Genomic DNA, 23,190 nt, shown 5'->3' on the forward strand with positions numbered 1-23,190 from the left:
GGGTCCATCCTAATTTGGTTCAGTTTCCCTGGGTAGTTGTAAGCTTCCTTTGTTGAATGTCGGCAGAGTGCTTTCGCCTTCCTCCCTTTCTTGTGAAGGTAGGGATTGGCAGGCATTCTGGGGGGGGGGGGGCAGACCCATGGATATCTTGTGGTTGCCCCAGGATCCCCGGTTACATGTCATGTAGGTGACTCTTAAAGTTGCCTGTGACACAAGGAATCCTTTTCCTTTTTCTTTCCTTTTTCTTTCCTTTTTCTTTCCTTTTTCTTTCCTTTCCTTGGGTCTGCTTCCTCAGACAAGAGCGGTTTCTCGCGTCTGCCATAGGCAGTATCGAAGGGACAAGCACCCGAGAGGTGCGGTGGCCATTTTGGTTAAGGGCTTTGATGTGACGAATGCGCTCTCTGGATCTCACGATTTTTCGCTGGCTAAGTTTCATCAGCGTCTTCCGGAAGGCGCAGTGGCCATATTGTTTGAGGGCAAGTTAGGCGATGCAACCGGAAGTGTGCTCTTCTCTTCCGGCACCGCCTGTTTGTCTCCCTGCTGGTAGCAGGGTCAGCATGCAAGCCGTCAGTGGCTCTTATTGCGGTGGCAAAAGCCATGTCTTTTTGGATAGATGGAATTGACAGAAGGAGTAGACAAGAAGGAGATCTCCTCCAGTTTAGCAGAGCTAAACCTGGCTGCAGGTTTCATCTCTGAAGGTGCTGTCGATTTCACCAGACTGGCGGCTCATTCCATGGCATTTTCAGTGGCGGCGGGCTGTGCTCTTTGGCTCAGATCTTGGGCTGCAAATGTCTCATCCAAAGTTTGTGACCTCTTCGGGTCAAAATTGGATGATGTCATAGCAAAGGCTTCAGGGGGAAAAAGCTTATTTCTTCCCCAAGAGAAAGCAGAGGTCTACACACTTTAAATCCTCTATTTTTTTGGGGCTCAAAAAGACCCATGACAGGCCAGAAATTAACTCAGGTCAACAGGAGAAGGTTTCAGGCCCTTTTCTGGGAGGAAAGGTCAAGCTGCCTTCCCAGGCCACCAAGAACTCTAACTGACTATAGGTCCAAAAAAGGGAAGGTTGGAGCCAGGCTGACAGGTTTCCTATGGAGATGGCTATCCATCATCTCAGACAAATGGGTGTTAGACATCCTGACAAGAGGATATCCCTAGAGTTTCTTTCCATGCCAGCAGAAGGCCATTTTGTCACCGCTTCTTACCCCAGCAAAGGGGAAAAAAGGGAGGCTTTGGATCATGACTTGCAATGGATGATAGACAAGGAGGTTATGATTCTGGTACCAGCGGCAGAGCAGAAGAGGGGTTTTTACTCAGTACTGTTCCTGGTCAAAAAAAGTTCAGGCGGTTGGAGACCCATTCTAGATTTAAAGCTGGTCAACAAGTACTTGAGGATGCACACATTCAAAATGGAGTCCATCTTCTCAATCATTTCACAGTACTCCCGGGGTCTATAGACCTAAGGGATGCCTACCTGCATGTCCTAGTGGCGACCCAGCACCAGCGCTTCCTTCAATTTGCTGTTGCAAGAAGGCACTTCCAGTTCCAGTGCCTGGCCACCGCTCCGAGAGTGTTTTCAAAAATCCTGGTCACCTTGATTGTAGCCCTCAGGCTAGAAGGAATTTCCATATGGCACTACCTGGATGACATCCTCCTGTCAGAAGGCAAGAAGGAAACCCTGTTCAGGCATCGTGATGTCATCAGCTTCCTAGAATCCCATGGGTGGCTTATAAATTGGTAGAAATGTCAATTATTTACATCCCAGTCCCTGACTTATCTAGGGGCTTGGTTCAACACCAAAGAAGACATGGTATCTCTGCCCACTCAGAAGACTGCAGTTCTCATCAGTTCAGCCTTAAGTTTCTTGACAAGGGACCAAGTTCCAGCCAGGGAACTGATTTCGTTATTGGGTACAATGGCATCAACCATTCCAGTGGGCACGGTGGCACATGAGGCCGGCCCAACATTTGTTCCTGGACCAGTGGAACAAAGAAGAGAGAAACTGGGAACAATTAATTCATCTCTCTTGCCTCTTAAATAACTCACTCAGCTGGTGGATCTCAGATTGAAATCTAGCAGAAGGTTTTCCTTTGTCCCAACCTCAATGGAAGGTGGTGATCACAGATGTCTCAACCTGGAGCTGGGGGCCAGATTGGTTACACAGTGGGTACAGGGAAAATGGCCTACACGTCAGATAAAAGTGCCTTCAAACATCCTGGAGAGAAGGGTGGTGAAATTAGCTCTGTTCGCTTTTGCCGAAGAACTGAATGGGGTTCGCAGTCAAGCTCCTGATAGACAACACCACGACTGTGGCCTATGTCAGGAGACAAGGGGGGTACCAGGAGCAAGGCTCTCCTTCAGGAAGTCCAGCCCATCATTCACTGGGTGGAGAAAGACCTGTGTGGAAGGCAGACTTCCTCAGCCACTAAAGCATTTCAAGTCACAAATGGTCTCTGAACCAGGAAGTATTTCACATGCTCATAGGGAGGTATGGATTTCTGGAAATCGATCTCCAGTTTTCTTTTCGAGGAAGTTTTGTCCAACAGCAAGATGGTCAGATGCTCTGCTTCTGACTTGGTCCTTCATACTGACCTATGCTTTTCTTCTGTTGCCACTTATCCTGAAAGTCCTTCAGAAGCTCATCCAGGACAAGAGCAAATTGATCGTGATTGCACCAAACTGGCCACGCAGGTCGTGGTACCCCTAGCTTCTCAAACTGGTGACAGTGCCTCCTTGGCACCTTCCGAGGAGGAAAGATCTGCTGAGCCAAGAACCTCTTTTTCACCTGAATCCAGCAGCCTTATCCAAGGCCGTTCCTGCCATGAGGCAAGGTGAGCACCTTGCCTCAGGAGGCAGTGAACGGCCAGTTACAAGGGTCGACAAAAAGCCACCTCCTGTAACTTTAAGAGCCAAATTTCCAACGCTAAACTTTTAAACGTGGATCGGGAAGCGGCATCGGGGTTTCCCCTGGCCTTATCCCTACATGCTTGGAGGTTGAGCACAAGAGACTGCCAAGTTTAGGTCTTCTTCAAGTTGTCATAGACACCTTGCTCAAGGCTAGGAAGCCTTCTACTTCATCAACTTACTACAGAGTTTGGGAAGCTTTTCAGTGTTGGCACACTAAAAATGGATATTCATGCGAAGAAGACACTCTCCCGCAAGTCCTGGGATTCCTTCAGGCAGGTCTAGACAAAGGCTTGCAATTCAGAACCCTGAAAGTTCATGCCTCTGCCCTTTCAGCTCTGTCAGAGAGATCCTGGTAGGCAGATCCAACTGTTCTTAGATTCTTTAAAGCTACTCTCAAAGTTCGGGCTCCAGTGATAAAATCACCTACTGCCTAGAGTCTTCCTTTATTTGCTAAATCCTTGTCCATGCTTTCATTTGAACCTTTGGAGTTGATTTCCCATTGGTACCTTACGCTCAAGACTTTGTTCTTATTGACTATAACTTTGGCTTGCAGAGTAGGAGAGTTGCAGGCCCTCTCTTTGGATCCAGATTACATCTCTTTTCTGCATGACAGAAGCCGGCGTACGTTGCCTAAAACAATATTTAGAAGTATCAGGCTCTTTCAGGAAGTGTGACAGGCTATTAGTTGTCCCAGCGGGCGAGCAGGAAGGGTCAAGCTGCTGCTACTTCAACCATAAGCAGATGGATGTCCTTGTGCATTTCCAAAGCACATCAAGAACAAGGCAACCTAGCTCCAGAGGGTCTCAAGGCTCACTCTACTAGGGCTGTTTCGTCTTCCTGGAGGGGCTGCAGCGGAAGTTCCAACACCACAGATCTGTGAAGTGGCTTCATGGTTTTTGGCTCAAACCTTTATAAGACACTATAAAGCTGGACCTATCCTCTTCAAGTAACCATGCCTTTGCTGCAGAAGCCCACCTTGCCTTATCTTCTAATGAAAAAGGTTTTTTTAAGTAAAAAAAAGGGGGTGTTGAAGACATAGATAGCTATATCTGTTTAAATATGACAGCATACTAAATTATAATTTTTTACATTTTAAAAAAAATATTTACTAAATATTTTTATTTTACTAAATATTTAACTTGGAAGGTATTTACTAAAACATAGATTTTTTTATAATCCCATAGGTGTTTATCTAAATCTAAATACAGTAAATTATTCCCAATTAATTGTTTTACACTTATTAGCTCAAACCTTTATAAGACACTATCAAGCTGGACCTATCCTCTTCATGTTACATAGTTACATAGTTAGTTACATAGTTAAATTGGGTTGAAAAAAGACAAAGTCCATCAAGTTCAACCCCTCCAAATGAAAACCCAGCATCCATACACACACCCCTCCCTACTTTTAATTAAAATTCTATATACCCATACCTATATTAACTATAGAGTTTAGTATCACAATAGCCTTTAATATTATGTCTGTCCAAAAAATCATCCAAGCCATTCTTAAAGGCATTAACTGAATCAGCCATCACAACATCACCCGGCAGTGCATTCCACAACCTCACTGTCCTGACTGTGAAGAACCCCCTACGTTGCTTCAAATGAAAGTTCTTTTCTTCTAGTCTAAAGGGGTGGCCTCTGGTACGGTGATCCACTTTATGGGTAAAAAGGTCCCCTGCTATTTGTCTATAATGTCCTCTAATGTACTTGTAAAGTGTAATCATGTCCCCTCGCAAGCGCCTTTTTTCCAGAGAAAACAACCCCAACCTTGACAGTCTACCCTCATAATTTAAGTCTTCCGTCCCTCTAACCAATTTAGTTGCACGTCTCTGCACTCTCTCCAGCTCATTTATATCCCTCTTAAGGACTGGAGTCCAAAACTGAACTGCATACTCCAGATGAGGCCTTACCAGGGACCTATAAAGAGGCATAATTATGTTTTCATCCCTTGAGTTAATGCCCTTTTTTATGCAAGACAGAACTTTATTTGCTTTAGTAGTCACAGAATGACACTGCCCAGAATTAGACAACGTGTTATCTACAAAGACCCCTAGATCCTTTTCATTTAAGGAAACTCCCAACACATTGCCATTTAGTGTATAACTTGCATTTATATTATTTTTGCCAAAGTGCATAACCTTGCATTTAACAACATTGAACCTCATTTTCCAGTTTGCTGCCCAGTTTTCCAGTTTAGACAGATCACTTTGCAAAGTGGCAGCATCCTGCACGGAACCTATAGTTCTGCACAATTTAGTATCATCTGCAAAAATAGAAACAGTACTTTCAATGCCCACCTCCAGGTCATTAATAAACAAGTTGAAAAGCAAGGGACCTAGTACAGAGCCCTGCGGTACTCCACTAACAACACTGGTCCAATTAGAAAATGTTCCATTTACCACCACTCTTTGTAGTCTATCTTTTAGCCAGTTCTCTATCCAGGTACAAATACTATGTTCCAGGCCAACATTCCTTAATTTAACCAGTAACCTTTTGTGTGGCACTGTATCAAATGCTTTAGCAAAGTCTAAGTAAATCACATCCACTGCCATCCCAGAATCGAGGTCTCTACTTACATTCTCGTAAAAAGAAATTAAGTTAGTCTGGCAAGATCTATTACGCATAAAACCATGCTGGCACAAACTCATAGTATTATGATTTGCTATGAAGTCCAGTATCTTATCCTTTATTAACCCTTCAAAAAGCTTTCCTAATACTGATGTCAGACTAACTGGCCTATAGTTTTGAGGCTGAGAACGGGATCCTTTTTTGAATAGAGGCACCACATTAGCAATTCGCCAGTCTCTCGGCACTATGTAATCATGCCTTTGCTGCAGGAGCCCACCTTTCCTTATCTTCTGATGAAAAAGGTTTTTTAAGTAAAAAAATGGGTGTTGAAGACATAGATAGCTATATCTGTTTAAATATTACAGCATACTAAATTATAATTTTTTACATTTAAAAAAAAATATTTACTAAATATTTAACTTGGAAGGTATTTACTAAAACATAGATTTTTTTATAATCCCATAGGTGTTTATCTAAATCTAAATACAGTAAATTATTCCCAAATAATTTTTTTACTCTTATTGGCTTACTTAAGCAAATAAATATACAGTAAGTTTAATTATGCGAGCGATATTTATTGTCTTATTTGTGTGATTTATTAGGCTTGCCAATTAATTAGCATTTAATGACATGGACATAATGACTCATCTTGTTCACAGTGCATTTTGCCACATACCTCTAGGAGATCAGAACAAATTTATTTTGATTTAATACATATGTTTATTGTTTATTGTACTTTTTCCATACTGCTGTTGAAGACTTCAATATTATAAAAACATGAATTTGTTTTCAGTGGGAGACAATTGCCAGGATCAAAGCAATGCTTAAATTACCACTGCAAAACTAGTTAAATATTCTAAACATACAATACTGCTATAAATTCTACTTGATAAATAGCTGATATATGTAATTTTATGTGCCAAGGCTGCATTAATAAACACACATATTAAATGTAGCAAGATTAAAAAAACAATCAGTGATAGAGGCTGATTGTTTAAACTATTTTAAATCATGTTTTGTCAAATGACAAACATATTTCAGATTCTAAACATAATTAATTAATTCAAATAGAAGGGTTTTACAAGTTTGTCAGCTATTGCAAGCCCTTGCAATCTGCCCTCATCCTCCAAATACACAAATGACAGCTCTAAGATGTTTTTAAGGTGTTGGTGATGATAAAAAAGATAAATTCATGCAACTGAAGTAGTAAAACAAATTAAATAAAAGCAAACATAACAACATAGAAGAAACCAAACAGAAAATAATGCTTACTTTTTTAAGCATTAAGATTCCTTCTCTTGTTTCTTTATCAGTAGATATTGAGAAAACCCCATCTCCATTGGTAATTGAGTACCTGATGTCAGAATTCAATCCTGTGTCTGCATCATTTGCTTTGATCTTGCCAACTGCAGAGCCAACTTGTGCTGATTCAGGAACGTACAGCTGATAATGTTCTGTAGAAAAATCAATATATATATATATATATGTTATCTGTTTCACATATGTTTCTGATACATAGCAGTAGTGGATATCACTGCTGATGAGGTTGATTGTGTTTCTTCCATTTTTTGATGTGGTTCACTTTTCGTCACATGTCCTATAGGGGGGCACGGGATTGGGTGAGAGCTGTTGGTTTTACTTATTTGCATGATGTTTTAATAGGTATTATTGGTCTTGATAAAGGTCTTAGGAAATGACAGAAACGTTGACCTGCTTTTAAACATATATTAAATAAAATTTAGATTTTTTTTTTTACTCCTGTAAATGTTCCCAGTGTGCACCTCATTTCTTGGATATATATATATATATATATATATATATATATATATATATATATATATATATATATATATATATATATATATATATATATATATATATATATATATCATTGAAAGATTTTAGTTCAAAATAATTTGAGCATTGAATATGTTTTATATTCATAGATACAGTAGCCTAAATAGATACCTGCCTAGTAAGCAGATCAACTGCATTTTAAAGCCAATTTAGCTGCAACCCCAATGGTCATACAGGTATAGTACCTGTTATGCAGAATGCTTGGATCTTTCCATAATTTGGATATTTATACCTTAAGTGTTCTAGAAAATCATGTAAAAATCATGTAAACATTAAATAAACCCAATAGGATGGTTTTGATTCCAATAAGGATTAATTATACCTTAGCCTGGATCAAGTACAAGGTACTGTTTTATTATTGCAGAGAAAAAGGAAATCATTTTTAAAAATTAGAATTATTTGGAAATAATCTAGTATATAGTCTATGGGAGACGGGTATTCAGTAATTCTGAGCATATTGGATAATGGGTTTCTGGATAACGGATCCCATACCTGTACTTATATTCTGGACCCATAAAGTAAACATTGTCACCCTTTGTTAGAGTTCACAACTTACGTTAGAGTTCCAACTTACATTATTCTGATGTTATCATACCCTTCCTACACCACCAAAATTTTTTCCTATGCAGAGGATGAAATCTAATACAGATCTGGAAAAAAACAAAAGTGTTCCTATTTCTATAAGGGGATTGGTATTGTTCATTACATTTAGATTTCAAATTGTTATACAACTTAATATCAGCTGTCATCAGTTCATTGGGCACTTCTCGCGACTCATCTAACTAGCCTATCTGCACCTTTTTAATATTGCTCTATGTGGATTCCTTTGTTTCCCAGCAGCTTTGAACCTTTTAGTGTTATTAAGATGTTCCCTACCAAGGCTAACATTTGTTTTTTCTGTGCTGTTTGGGACATACCACAGGGCTCCAAATGATGCTCCAGGAATAACCTCTTGTTATGGCAAAATGGCCAAAGAAATTTTCTTGATGCATAGGGAGGAATGACTTCTTAGTAAATCTAAAGGACATATTAGTTACCCATGTCTTTTGTCATTATACTTTAAGCCACTCTAACACCTGCAAGCATTTTGATACATCATACAGGTCTTGGCAAGTTGCCAGCATGCTGTCATGCTATATACTGTATTATTATATGACAATGTAAAGTTAATGTTCTATTTTTTAAGACACATTCATTAATACCTTGACATACTTTTTTAAGATATGTTAATTAGCTTATAAACATCTATTTTTAAGATATGTTTATTAATACATTAACATCTATTTTCCGTATAGTTTAGAACAGGATTTTGGGGAATTGTCATGTAGCAGGTAGTGCAGTGCTGCTGTTTTGCTGTTCTTGAAAAGTGATTTATTAGTTTTCAGAAGCTTTTTTTGTGTAATTGTATGTTTGTGTGTGGCCTGAAAATTATTTTGCTAAAGTGCTGCCTTAGGCAAGGTTTTCACCTTGTCTTATTACAGAAGCAGCCCTGTAAACTCATAAAAGACAGCACTTTTGCTTACATTTGGTCTTTATTTCTTGAATTATGCAAAAGGTAATTGCAACGCCTCTGGTCCTTTTGTCTGACGTATTTCCAATTGATAGATTCAAATTAATGAGTATTAAATATAACTTATATAGGAAAAAGAAGTGAAAGAAAGAAGTCATTCACTACCACAAGTGCAATGTGCAAAATGCAATTACAGATACTAATTGCCATGTATTTTAACCATAATGCAATATTCTTTACCTTGAGGTGGGCGATATCAAGCTGATCTGATCACTGGGCCCTAAGCCAGTAAGCTTCTGACATTGTCTGTCAGCAGCTTTTATCAGCCCGTGTATGGGTATGTTTGTTACATTGCTATCATATTGAGTGATAGAAGTGAGCAGAAACACATCAGGAGACACTTCCTGCATCATTAAAATAAATGTGTGTCATTCTTTCCTGATCAATCAGGATATTAGCAATGAAGAACACCTATAGAAGAAAATACTCAAAAAATACATAATCTGCAAAGATGCACAGAAAAGATAACTAAGTAATGTTAAATCCTTTCATGAGTCAGTACAGTATGTGTCCCTTTAATCTTTGGGCCAAATGCATTAGGGGCACAGTGTAACTGTTTGACACAGGGTTTATATACATTTTAATTTTATAGAGGTATGTTTGTATGACATATTTCTCAACAAATGAGTTATTTCAGAAACAAATAAGTGCAAAATTACAATACAAAAATACAATCCATACGTTTTGAGAAGTAGATAACCTATTTAATTTATATTATATTATCGGTTGGGGGGGAAGGCTCCAAGTGCAAATAATTAATTCGCTATTTCCCTGGCATCTGAACCTGTCATTGACAGGCACTACACTTTGCCCTTCTGGAATGAAGTCATCTACCTGTATGCAGCAATGGTTCTGCCTGCCAGAGCTCCTAGTGGTGGGCAAATCTGAACCCATTTCTGTTTTCAGAAAATTTGTAAATTGGCAAAATAAATTTCCAATAGCACTGAAGTCAATGGGCCTTTTTTCACCCAACTTATTTTTACTACATTGATTACTGATTATTGATTACTTTGGGTGTTTTTTTGAAGGAAAATATTTTGCTCATCCCTACTTCCTGGTACATTCTTTCTGTGCATCATTTAGGAAGTGAAAGGAAGGAGCTCAAGGGGCGTGCTCCAGAGCAATGTGCTTTGTATTTTTTAATCGCTTTTTTTAATGTTGAACTTTGCACTTATAGCTATCACTGAGCTGAAGTTACAGTATATTCCTAAGGGGACATATGTAAACTGTGGGTGGTAGAATAAAACTATTGCCTAGTGCTAGAGGAGATTAAGCATAGGCAACAAAATGTCCCATCTGCCATCAGCCTAATTTTGCTACTTGTCTAGTAACCCATAACAATCAGCAGATAGCATTAACTCATTTGTTTGAAAACAACACCTGATTTATTAATAGATTTTTTTATGCTAAAGATAAAACTGGTTTATTAATGCACAATTTTGACCAATGTAATATTTTTCATCTATTTTATGAATAAATGTTTTATTTCAACCTTCAAACAACAACCACTTTCTGTAATTTATGTGTTTACTGTATTGGCTAGAAATTTATGTACTGTAAGTAATACTATACTTTACCATTTACTGTTGGCTTCAGGTACCAATTCAATTTGCTTCATTTCTTAAAAAGAAAATGAAAAACTGCCATTATGTAATATTTTTATTTTGATGTATTTCTTGAAAACTCCTATTCCATAGCCAGATCATCACTGATACCAACTGGGACTTGCCATGAATTGCAATCACAGTATTAACTTTAAGCCTTAAAGTATTCGTGAGATGTGGACCAGAATTGCTCCTCTAGATGAGATGTAAATCATTTGGCACCACTGTGCCTGAATCTATTAAATGGACTGCTGCATTGAGTGCTGAATAGAAACCAGCTCCATTATTTGAAAATATAGTACATCAGGTTAGCGCCTCGACACAATGAAAACAAATGAGCTTATGAAGAGACACAATACACTTTTTTTTTTTTACAAAAAAAAGTATGGAAAAAAAGGAATTTTAAACTAAATGCTTTAGTTGCCTACCTAACATTTTACAGGAACTGTTATTCAGAATGCTCAGGACTGGGGTTTTCTGGATAATGGATCTTTCTGTTATTTAGATCACCATACCATTAGGCTAATACAAAATATTTTAAATATTAATTAAACCCAATATAATTGTGTTGCCTCCACTAAGGATTCATTATCGACTTTACATTGGAGCTGTCCAGCCACCTTTGTGGAAAAAAAATACCATCCCTCCAATATTTTAATTTTCAATTAGGTTTTTTTCCTAAAGCTGTCTACTGCCAGTTATGGTTTTGCCAACAATCTATAGTATGCAATGAGGAAAGTAACAGACTCCAGCTTGCAGTGGTACTTTTCAAATTCTCAGCAAGATAATATGTCCATGCTGAGATTCCTAGAATCAGTGCAAGTATATTCATGGGTAGATGTCTACAAAGTAAATGTATTAGTATTAAAACATGTCTGTAAAATATGCACATGAAACACACTACATTTATACGTTAACTCCCTTATTCTGCAAAAAATTAATGCATATACTATACGCTTTATGTGCATCAGATGCATCAACTATTTTCAGGTTGCACACAGATAGGAGCTATTTTCTAACTTACATACATAGAGGCCTATTTACTAATTTTTGAGTGCCAAAAAAAACTAGCAACAAATCTAATGCAACTTTTTTTCTTGATTGCTAGCTTATTCAAGAAAAAAATGTTCCAGAATATTCCTGTGCACATTTTTTCTCAGCGAGGATCACATTGTTCCATTCATTTTCAATTAGACTAAAAAACGAATGATTTGGGAAATAAATATATAATTAAAGCTGTTTACTTTTACTTGCCAAATTTTTTTCTGGACATTTTTCATGGTTTTATTCTTTAAAAAATCTTGATTATTCAATGTTCCAAAGATTATGCTTCAGTATAGGTTTGTGTTTTTTTCACAATATGATAGCATGTACCTGGAACATTGTTAAGTCAATAATGTTCAAATAAATTATATCTAATGCATTAAAAGTCATATATTCATGAAACAATTGGCCACAAAGGGACTAATTTGCTGGTAAAATGGAGTACCAAATCACTTTTTTTGCATTACTCAAGGCATTTTTTATCCTGTCAGCAAGTAAACGATCTCATTAAGGTATGTTAGCACCTGTAAGAAAATAAATGCGGTGCACTGTTTGTTATTAATTCAACATATATCAATATAATTACAGGAATATTGAGCAAACTATGTTTTATAATGATTGACAGCATACATCTATAATACAAGATATGCATAATGGAGTACCATATATATATAATCCTTGGTAATCCGCAGTCCACTGGAATCTGCATGACACCCAGGTGCCACTCATATAAGCAAAAGCATAAGAGATCAGGAAGGCATGAGTGCACACTGGGATTTACTTAAAACATATGATGTTTATTAAGTTACATTAAAACAGGTCGACCTATATATATATATATATATATATATATATATATATATATATATATATATATATATATATATATATATATATATATATATATATATATATATATATATATATATACAGTATATATTGTGAAGGTGTGTTTAGAAAACACATCTGTCTGGCATGAAAATGTACAGGAATCATTTTTTTTTGGTATGTCAACTAATTTTTTATTGAAACAGTTGCATTAAGTCACATATTTTACATGTACTTTTTGACAATATTGATCTGAACATCATAATAAACGTTTTATCCCGGTTAATTGTGTTCACCATCAAAACTGCAATATGAAAATGAAATAATAAAAAGAAATAAAAACTTTACCTTTCGCTGCTGGTTGTGTATATAAGCCCATGATCTTACCTTTAAAACCCGCTCCAATACCAATACTATCTAGCGTTAAATCTAGAAATGTCCAATCTACTCTGTTAAAGGCCTTCTCTGCATCTGTAGAAAGAAGCAGAGAAGGCCTTCTAAGCTTCCTCATCCAAACAATTATATTAAGAATTTTCATAGTATTTTCTCTCCCTTCACATCCCTGCACGAAACCAACTTGATCTCTATGAATCCATATTGGCAAGAGGGGTTGTAATCTAAGTTCCAGTAATTTTGTGAATAGTTTAAGATATATATTCAATAGGGAAATTGGCATGTAGCTATTACACGCTGCTGGATCTTTACCCTCTTTAGGTGTAACTGTTATACTGTATGTGCCATCAAGAACTCTGTATCCAATGGAATATTGTTTCTTCTTTTGAAATATCAGCAGAATTCTTATTTGGTGAAATATTATATAGTGAATCGTAATACTGCTGAAATATTTCAGCTAAATGTTGTGGGATTACTTTTATATCCCCCTTATGATTTTTGATTTTATGTACATACAGTACTGATCTGACCTAGGCAAATCCATTATGGAATAGGACCTTGGAGTCCTTGTAGATGATAAACTTGGCTGTGGCAAGCAATGCTAGTCAGCAGCATCAAGAGCAAATAAGGTCTTGAGCTGTATTAAAAGGGGCATAGATTCACGGGAGGAGGGGGTCATTCTTCCACTGTATAGAGCACTGGTAAGGCCCCATCTAGAATATTCCATACAGTTTTGATCTCCATCACCCAAACAGGACATTATTGTATTAGAGAGGGTGCAGAGAAGGGTAACTGAGCTGGTAAAAAGTATGGAAAATCTTAGCTATGAGGAAAGACTGGCCAAATTGGGAATGTTCACGCTGGAGAAGAGGCGTTTAAGGGGTGATATGATAACTATGTATAAATATATAAGGGGATCATATAACAATCTCTCTAATGCTTTATTTACCAGTAGGTCTCTCCAGCTGACACAAGGTCACCCATTCCGATTAGAAGAAAAGAGGTTCCGCCTAAATATTCGGAAGGGGTTTTTTACAGTGAGAGCTGATACATTAGATAGCTTTAAGAAGGGGTTGGATGGCTTTTTAGGAAGTGAAGGAATACAGGGTTATGGAAGATAGTTCACAGTACAAGTTGATCCAGGGACTAGTTCGATTGCCATTTTGGAGTCAGGAAGAAATTTTTTCCCCCTCTGAGGCAAATTGGAGAGGCTTCATTTAGCCTTCCTTTGGATCAACTGGCAGATAGGCAGGTTAAAAAAAGTAAAACAGGTTGAACTTGATGGACGTGTGTCTTTTTTCAACCTAACTTACTATGTTACTATTTGCCATAAGTTTTCCTGATTATGTATTAATGTTTTTAATTCTCTCTCCCTCTCTATCAATTCAGATAAGGTATTTTCATCTGGTTTAGTCTGATGTTTGGTTTCTAATGAATTGATTTGATTCAATAACTTTTCCATCTTTTCTTTGCCTTTTTTTTAATCCTAGATCCATGCTTTATAGGAACCCCTCTAGTTACACATTTTAAAGCTTGCCATTTAGCAAGGTCAGATGAATTATCTGCTGTTATAGTTTGCAATTGCAAGTAGACTGCTATTGTTTTATTCAAATCTGCTCCACAATCCAAATCATCTAGTAAACTAACATTAAGCCTCCACTGAGATGACCCACCCGGCCTATGTGGGAAATTAACCTGGATTGAAATCGCTGCATGATCGGACCAGTATATGTTATCAATGGAGGCTACTTTGAGCCTTTGTAAATTGTGTTGCGATATGAAAATTTAATCCAATCTAGCATAACTATTTTGCAGAGCTGAATAATGGGTGAATTGCCTAGAGGAGGGATTTAAAAAATCTCCAAGTGTCTATGATTCGGAGAGATTGTATATTTTTCAATGCCATTTTTATTTTGGTTTGGGGAATACTTGAGGTACCTTTTGTTCCCTAGAACACCTAGAATCATAAGCCCTTCACTAAATGCCTTAATTTGTTGTGTTAGAAGGGACAGATATTGAGTTTGTTTAGTTTTAGGTAAAGTAGATACTGCCAACTATGCACCTAGTGTGATGTATCAGGCTTTTTAGCAAAATAAATCTCCCCTCAGGGTATATTAGGGAATCAGTTAGTTGGAAGTCAATATTTTTCCTAAAAGCAATGCCTACACCACAAACTTTTTTATTCGGATGATTACTAAAATATCATTTAGAATAAGTTCTCAACTTCTCCATACAAACATGGTTCTTTTCTGAAATGTGTTTCTTGAATTAGTAAAATATCACCTCTATTTTTTCGCATAATGGAAACCAATTGCCGTCTTTTTTCTGGGACATTCATTCCATTTACATTCAGGGAAATAATATTGTGCATCATTGCACAACATGTGGTAACATGAACAATTGAGCTGACCACCTATATAAGTGCCTCCAAGTATAAAACCAAAAGAAAAAAGATAAAAAAAAAAAAAGGAAAAAAAACAAAACATTGAAACTGATTCTCTTTAAACATACAAACCATATAACCATGTTTGGAAACACTTGTACCACCTTTGGTATTTTTGGGCCTACAGCCTGTTGGCTGGTTGGAATATTATGTTTTCAGGATTCTTCCTGTTTCGCCCTTATCGTATGGGGGGTTTGGTAATCGAGGACCAGGAGCACTCCTGCTGCTCCCACATTTGGTCAGACATAACAATTACGCAAACATGGATCAAATATTATTAGCATAATAAATACTAAATACAGGAAAAGTAACAATACTTATCACAGCTGTAATATAAATAGGGATAAAAGTCAACCATCATCTGACAGGTCCAATGCTTTTGTTGCTTTTTAGGGTGTTTGTTTATATTTCTTGCGCGTTCCTTTTGGCGTTTGCACTTCTTGCCATGATTCTTTACTTGGTAAAGCAATTATTGAAGGAGATCCAACAAATTTGATCCAATCAGAGATGATTAGATCAGGTAATCCACATATTTTTTAGAAATTTGGGATTTCTTCTGGAGTTGCTAATGAATCTAATTTCCCATCTATGGTGCATTGTATGGATAGTGGGAATCCCCATCGAAATAGAATCTTTTTCTCTTTAAGTGCATCTGTCAGGGGTTTAAGGAGATGAGTATATCAACATTTTCATACTTTAGTGAGGGCATCTTTCGAGCTATCATCAGATTGATAAACAACAGATGACATCTCTTGGTCTCTCTGTAGGCAGACTTTTTGGTCTTGATGCCCTGTGTATTCTTTCAATCCCAATCACTTCATCTGTTGGTTGGTTTAATACCGTATTGAATATTTTAGTTGTTACTTGTCGTAATGCTGTGGGTTAAATTGTTTCAGGCAACCCCCCTACGTCTTAAATTGCATCTACTTCCTCTGTTGTCCAAATCATCTAGTCTTCTCGTTAAAGACTGAATAGTTGTAGATTGAAAAGTGATCACCTCCATTAGAGATTCCATAGTTGTTTCAATAGCTCCATTTCTATTCTCAATCTCTGCTGTCCGTGTATGCAGTGAAGTAATTTCTGCTTTGACATTTGCTATTTCCTCTTTCAGTGTTGTTTTGATTTGGCCCACTATGTCAATGAGGTCTTGTTTAGTCAGCAGAGATTTCAAATAGTTAAGGGTGCTGTGTTCTGAAATGGTTGAATCTCCATCTGATTCTGAGGCATGTTCTAGAGTCTGTCCCAGCTTTGATTCAGCCCCTTGTAAAGAATTTTCCAACTCTGGGGTTACAAAATTTCTTTTTAATAAAAGATGTGATTCTGCCAATTTTGCACTCTTTAGATCTTCTCTCAGGAATTCTTTTAGTTTACCAAGTTTTCCCATCCTTATTTATATAAAGGGATCCACTTTCATAGGAGCAAACAGAGATTAATTTAAGACAGCATTTGGTACTGTACTGGGCTCCACCACCCTCCTTTTGTAGATATTACAGTCCTTGTTATAGCCTTTAATAACATTTAATCCAGCCAACTTGACCCGCAATTATTTGCTCAGTACGTGCCAGATTCAGGTTGTGCAGTTAGATTGTGTTTTAGGTGTAGTGGCCCACGGTATTATTATTATTACACCCTTCACTGCTCTAATCCATGATGTCTCCTTGTTTTCTCCCGTCTCTGAGTTTGTTGGGACCGGGTGTCTTTGCTTTTCTGGTCTGGACACTTTTTCAACCTTCTTCACTCTAGCACCTGGTTTAGCCATCCTTCCAGGCCGCACTATGTGCAGTGGTCCCGTTTACACACATACATTTTTACCGGATTTTTATGGCACTTGGGGGCACATTTACTAAGGGTCGAATATCGAGGGTTAATAAACCTTTGAATTTGAATATCGAATTAGAAGGATTTACCACAAATACTACGATCAATCGAAGTAAAAATCATTCGATCAAACGATTCGAAGGATCGTAATCAATCGATCGAAGGATTTTTCTTCGATCAAAAAAACCTTAGAAAAGTGATGGGGAAGGTCCCCATAGGCTAACATTGTACCTCGGTAGTAGGGATGTCGCGGACTGTTCGCCGGCGAACTTGTTCGCGCGAACATCAACTGTTCGCGCTTGCCGAATGTTCGCGAACGTCGCGCGACGTTCGCCATTTTGGGTTCGCCTTACCTGGCGCTTTTTTTTGACCTCTCACCCCAGACCAGCAGATACATGGCAGCCAATCAGGAAGCTCTCCCTCCTGGACCACCCCCACACCCTCTGGACCACTCCCCTTCCATATATAAACTGAAGCCCTGCAGCGTTTTTTCATTCTGCAGCGTTTTTTCATTCTGCCTATGTGTGCTTGGAAGAGCTAGTGTAGGGAGAGAGCTGTTAGTGATTTCACTGATTTGAGGGACAGTTGATAGTAAGTTTGCTGGCTAGTAATCTACTTGATACTGCTCTGTATTGGAGGGACAGAAGTCTGCAGGGATTTGAGGGACATTTTAGGTTAGGTAGCTTTGCTGGCTAGTAATCTACCTTCTACTGCAGTGCTCTGTATGTAGCTGCCTGCTGTGGGCACTGATCTCTTCTGATCTCATCTGCTGACTGCTGTAATAACCCAATAGTCCTTGTAAGGACTGCTTTTATTTTCTTTTTTGTTTTTTTACTTTGCTAGTTGCTACTATAAGAGCCCAGTGCTATTAGTCTAGCAGTGTTGGGGAGTGGGACTGGTGTGCTACTGTGCTGCTCCTAGTAGTTCAGCAGCACCAACCCGAGAATTTTTTTTTTTTTTTAATATACATATAATTTTTTTTTTTATTTTACTTATCTTACTGTTCTTTAACGTGTACAGTGCTGTTTGCTGTTCTTCATAGTAGTGCACCAATAGTAGTGCACTTGCAGGCATTATTTGCCCAGTGTGTTCTTCAAACAAATGCCATCTAGCTGTGTGAGCTTTTTCACATTCTGTCTAAATATCAATAATAATACCGTCTCCAGAACCACCACCTGAGTGACGTTTTTCAAGCAGCAATAATATATTCCGTATCCACTGCTGTAGTAGTGTATACGTTGACCTTGTAGGCATTGTTTGCCCAGTGTGTTCTTCATTTTCAAACAACGGCCATCTAGCTGTGTGAGCTTTTTCACATTCTGTCTAAATATCAATAATAATACCGTCTCCAGAAACACCACCTGAGTGACGTTTTTCAAGCAGCAATAATATATTCCGTATCCACTGCTGTAGTAGTGTATACATTGACCTTGCAGGCATTGTTTCAATTTGTTTGCCCAGTGTGTTCTTCATTTTCAAACAACGGCCATCTAGCTGTGTGAGCTTTTTCAGATTCTGTCTAAATATCAATAATAATACCGTCTCCAGAAACACCACCTGAGTGACGTTTTTCAAGCAGCAATAATATATTCCGTATCCACTGCTGTAGTAGTGTATACGTTGACCTTGTAGGCATTGTTTGCCCAGTGTGTTCTTCATTTTCAAACAACGGCCATCTAGCTGTGTGAGCTTTTTCACATTCTGTCTAAATATCAATAATAATACCGTCTCCAGAAACACCACCTGAGTGACGTTTTTCAAGCAGCAATAATATATTCCGTATCCACTGCTGTAGTAGTGTATACGTTGACCTTGCAGGCATTGTTTCAATTTGTTTGCCCAGTGTGTTCTTCATTTTCAAACAACGGCCATCTAGCTGTGTGAGCTTTTTCACATTCTGTCTAAATATCAATAATAATACCGTCTCCAGAAACACCACCTGAGTGACGTTTTTCAAGCAGCAATAATATATTCCGTATCCACTGCTGTAGTAGTGTATACGTTGACCTTGCAGGCATTGTTTCAATTTGTTTGCCCAGTGTGTTCTTCATTTTCAAACAACGGCCATCTAGCTGTGTGAGCTTTTTCACATTCTGTCTAAATATCAATAATAATACCGTCTCCAGAAACACCAGCTGAGTGACGTTTTTCAAGCAGCAATAATATATTCCGTATCCACTGCTGTAGTAGTGTATACGTTGACCTTGTAGGCATTGTTTGCCCAGTGTGTTCTTCATTTTCAAACAACGGCCATCTAGCTGTGTGAGCTTTTTCAGATTCTGTCTAAATATCAATAATAATACCGTCTCCAGAAACACCACCTGAGTGACGTTTTTCAAGCAGCAATAATATATTCCGTATCCACTGCTGTAGTAGTGTATACGTTGACCTTGCAGGCATTGTTTCAATTTGCTTGCCCAGTGTGTTCTTCATTTTCAAACAACGGCCATCTAGCTGTGTGAGCTTTTTCACATTCTGTCTAAATATCAATAATAATACCGTCTCCAGAAACACCACCTGAGTGACGTTTTTCAAGCAGCAATAATATATTCCGTATCCACTGCTGTAGTAGTGTATACGTTGACCTTGCAGGCATTGTTTCAATTTGTTTGCCCAGTGTGTTCTTCATTTTCAAACAACGGCCATCTAGCTGTGTGAGCTTTTTCACATTCTGTCTAAATATCAATAATAATACCGTCTCCAGAAACACCACCTGAGTGACGTTTTTCAAGCAGCAATAATATATTCCGTATCCACTGCTGTAGTAGTGTATACGTTGACCTTGCAGGCATTGTTTCAATTTGTTTGTCCAGTGTGTTCTTCATTTTCAAACAACAGCCATCTAGCTGTGTGAGCTTTTTCACATTCTGTTTAATATCAATAATAATACCGTCTCCAGAAACACCACCTGAGTGACGTTTTTCAAGCAGCAATAATATATTCCGTATCCACTGCTGTAGTGTATACGTTGACCTTGCAGGCATTGTTTCAATTTGTTTGCCCAGTGTGTTCTTCATTTTCAAACAACTGCCATCTAGCTGTGTGAGCTTTTTCACAATCTGTCTAAATATCAATAATAATACCGTCTCCAGAAACACCACCTGAGTTGTTGTTGTTGTTTTAAAAATAATGCCAGGCAAAGGCAGGCCGCCACGCAGAGGCACTAGGGGCAGTGCTGCTATGCTATCCTGTGGCCCTAGGAAATTGCCCAGTTTTAAAAAGGCAATGACCCTGAACTCCCAAAATGCTGAAGAGGTAGTTGACTGGCTTACACAGCACACCCCATCCTCTACCGTTTCTAACTTTACCACAACATCCTCATCCTCCACTGCTATGGGCACCCCACGTAACACTTCCTCCACCACCGGCGCCCCTTCTTCACTGGAGTCAGAGGAGTTATTTTCACATGAGTTTCTTGAACTGAGTGATGCGCAACCATTATTGGCAGAAGAAGATGAAGGAGATGAGGACGTTACACCAGATTTAATTCTGGCAGAGAACACAACAGAGATGGACATAATGAGTGATGAGGAGGTCCCCGCTGCTGCTTCCTTCTGTGAGCTGTTAGAAGAAATTGATGCATCTGAGGAGAATGATAATGAGGAGATTGATGTTTTGTGGGTGCCCAGTAGAAGAGAGCAAGAGGAGGATAGTTCAGATGGAGAGACGGAGAGTCAGAGAGGCAGGAGGAGAATAAGACTTAGAAGAAGCAGGGAGGACAGCTTGCAGGGAACAGTAGGGCAACAACATGTATCGGCACCTGTGGTCAGCCGGCCAACGCACCCGCCATTGCCGCCAACGCCGCCAACTTCTACTGTTACCGCCAGATTGCCAGCTTCAAAAAGGTCAGCAGTGTGGGATTTTTTTAATGTGTGTGCCTCTGACAAAAGCGTTGTAATTTGCAATGAGTGCAGTCAGAAACTGAGTCTTGGGAAGCCCAACAGCCACATAGGTACAACTTCTATGCGAAGGCACATGAACGGCAAGCACAAAGCACTTTGGGAGCAACACCTCAAAGGCAACAGACAAACTAAAAGCCACCCTACTTCTGGTCCAGCATCTTACTGCTCTACCTCTGCTGTCCTTGACCCGTCTGAACCACCCTCCACTCCGCCTTCCACCTTGACCACCAGTTCCCATTCCCAGTCATCTGCCCCCAGCCAAGTTTCTGTGAGGGCCATGTTTGAGCGTAAGAAGCCAATGTCTGCGAGTCACCCCCTTGCCCGGCGTCTGACAGCTGGCTTGTCTGCACTCTTAGCCCACCAGCTTTTACCATACCAGCTGGTGGACTCTGAGGCCTTCCGCAAATTTGTAGCAATTGGGACACCGCAGTGGAAGGTACCCAGCCGCAATTTTTTTTCAAAAAAGGGAATACCACACCTGTACCACCATGTGCAGAGCCAAGTCACCGCATCTCTGTCACTTAGTGTTGGGCCAAAGGTCCATATGACTACTGACGCATGGTCCTCCAAGCATGGTCAGGGCAGGTATGTCACCTACACTGCCCACTGGGTGAACTTGGTAATGGCTGGGAAGCAGGGAATGTGTGGCTCAACAACGACAGTGGAGTTGGTGTCACCGCCACGGATTGCACGCGGTTCTGCCACCACCTCTACTCCTCCTTCGCTCTCTACCTCGTCTTCTTCATCTTCTTCCTCCTCTGCTGCTGGGTCCTCCTCCTCCACACCTGTGCACCCCCAGCTCCCCCTAGGCTATTCGACGTGCCAGGTACGCCGTTGTCATGCTGTCTTGGGGATGACGTGCCTGGAAAGCAGAAACCATACCGGATCTGTACTCCTGTCATCTCTGCAGTCACAGGCCGATCGGTGGCTGACCCCACACCAACTGAAGATCGGAAAAGTGGTGTGTGACAATGGAAGCAATCTGTTGGCAGCACTGAGACTGGGCAATTTAACACATGTGCCCTGCATGGCACATGTTCTGAATTTAATAGTCCAACGTTTTGTCTCGAAGTACCCAGGATTCCAGGACGTTCTCAGGCAGTCCAGGAAGGTGTCGGCCCATTTCAGACGTTCATACACAGCCATGGCATGCCTTGCTGACATTCAGCAGCGGTACAACATGCCAGTCAGGCATTTGATTTGCGACAGCCAGACTCGCTGGAATTCAACACTCCTCATGTTGGAACGTCTGCTGCAACAACAAAGAGCCGTCAACGAATACCTGTTTGAACTGGGTGGTAGGACTGGATCTGCAGAGCTAGGGATTTTTTTCCCCCGTTACTGGGTGCTTATGCGCGATGCCTGCAGGCTCATGCGCCCTTTTGAAGAGGTTACAAATATGGTCAGTCGCACCGAAGGCACCATCAGCGACCTAATACCCTTTGCTTTCTTCCTGGAGCGTGCCGTGCGACGAGTGACAGATGAGGCTGTAGACCAGCGTGACGAGGAGCAGGAAGCACACGATTTCTGGTCGGAATCACCAGAACGAACCCAGGCACCTGCTGCAACGCAGGGAGAGGTGTCAGAAGTGGAGTCAGAGGAGGAAGGTGGCTTTGTGGAGGAGGAGGACCAACAGGAGCAGGCTTCCCAGGGGGCTGGTGGTGACCTTTTGGGGACCCCTGGTCTTGTACGTGGCTGGGGGGAGGAGACCGTGGATGATGCAGTCCTTGATAACGAGGAAGCGGAGATGGATACCTCTGCATCCAACCTTGTGAGAATGGGGTCTTTCATGCTGTCATGCCTGTTGAAGGACCCCCGTATCAAGAGGCTTAAGGAGAAGGACCTGTACTGGGTCGCAACGCTACTAGACCCTCGGTACAAGCATAAAGTGGCAGAAATGTTACCAACATACCACAAGTCCGAAAGGATGCTGCATTTACAAACCAGCCTGCAAAACATGTTGTACAATGCTTTTAAGGGTGATGTCACTTCAGGAACTCATCAACATTCCAGGGGCAGAGGTGCCAGTAATCCTGCCACGAGCGCACCTGCAAGGACAAAGCACTTTGGCCACTCTGTAACGTCAGACATGCAAATGTTTTTCAGTCCAAGGCAGCGCCAGAACCCTTCTGGATCCACCCTCAAAGAACGCCTCGACCAGCAGGTAGCGGACTACCTGGCATTAACTGCAGATATCGACACTCTGAGGAGCGATGAACCCCTGGCTTGATCTGTGGCCAGAGCTGTCACA

At 39.8% G+C, this 23,190-nt stretch overlaps 1 protein-coding gene across 2 annotated transcripts in view; it reads right to left on the reverse strand.

Moving 5' to 3' along the window:
* LOC108705572 (cadherin-18-like) overlaps window positions 1–23,190 on the reverse strand; it is a 385,765-nt gene that overhangs the window by 73,821 nt on the left and 288,754 nt on the right. For both annotated transcript variants that reach the window (XM_041566239.1, XM_041566240.1), the window contains exon 6: window positions 6,753–6,934. In XM_041566239.1, the coding sequence (XP_041422173.1) occupies window positions 6,753–6,934 (182 nt within the window). The remainder of the gene's footprint in view (window positions 1–6,752; window positions 6,935–23,190) is intronic.

Source organism: Xenopus laevis, chromosome 6L (assembly GCF_017654675.1).
Source record: "Xenopus laevis strain J_2021 chromosome 6L, Xenopus_laevis_v10.1, whole genome shotgun sequence".
NCBI lineage: Eukaryota > Metazoa > Chordata > Amphibia > Anura > Pipidae > Xenopus > Xenopus laevis.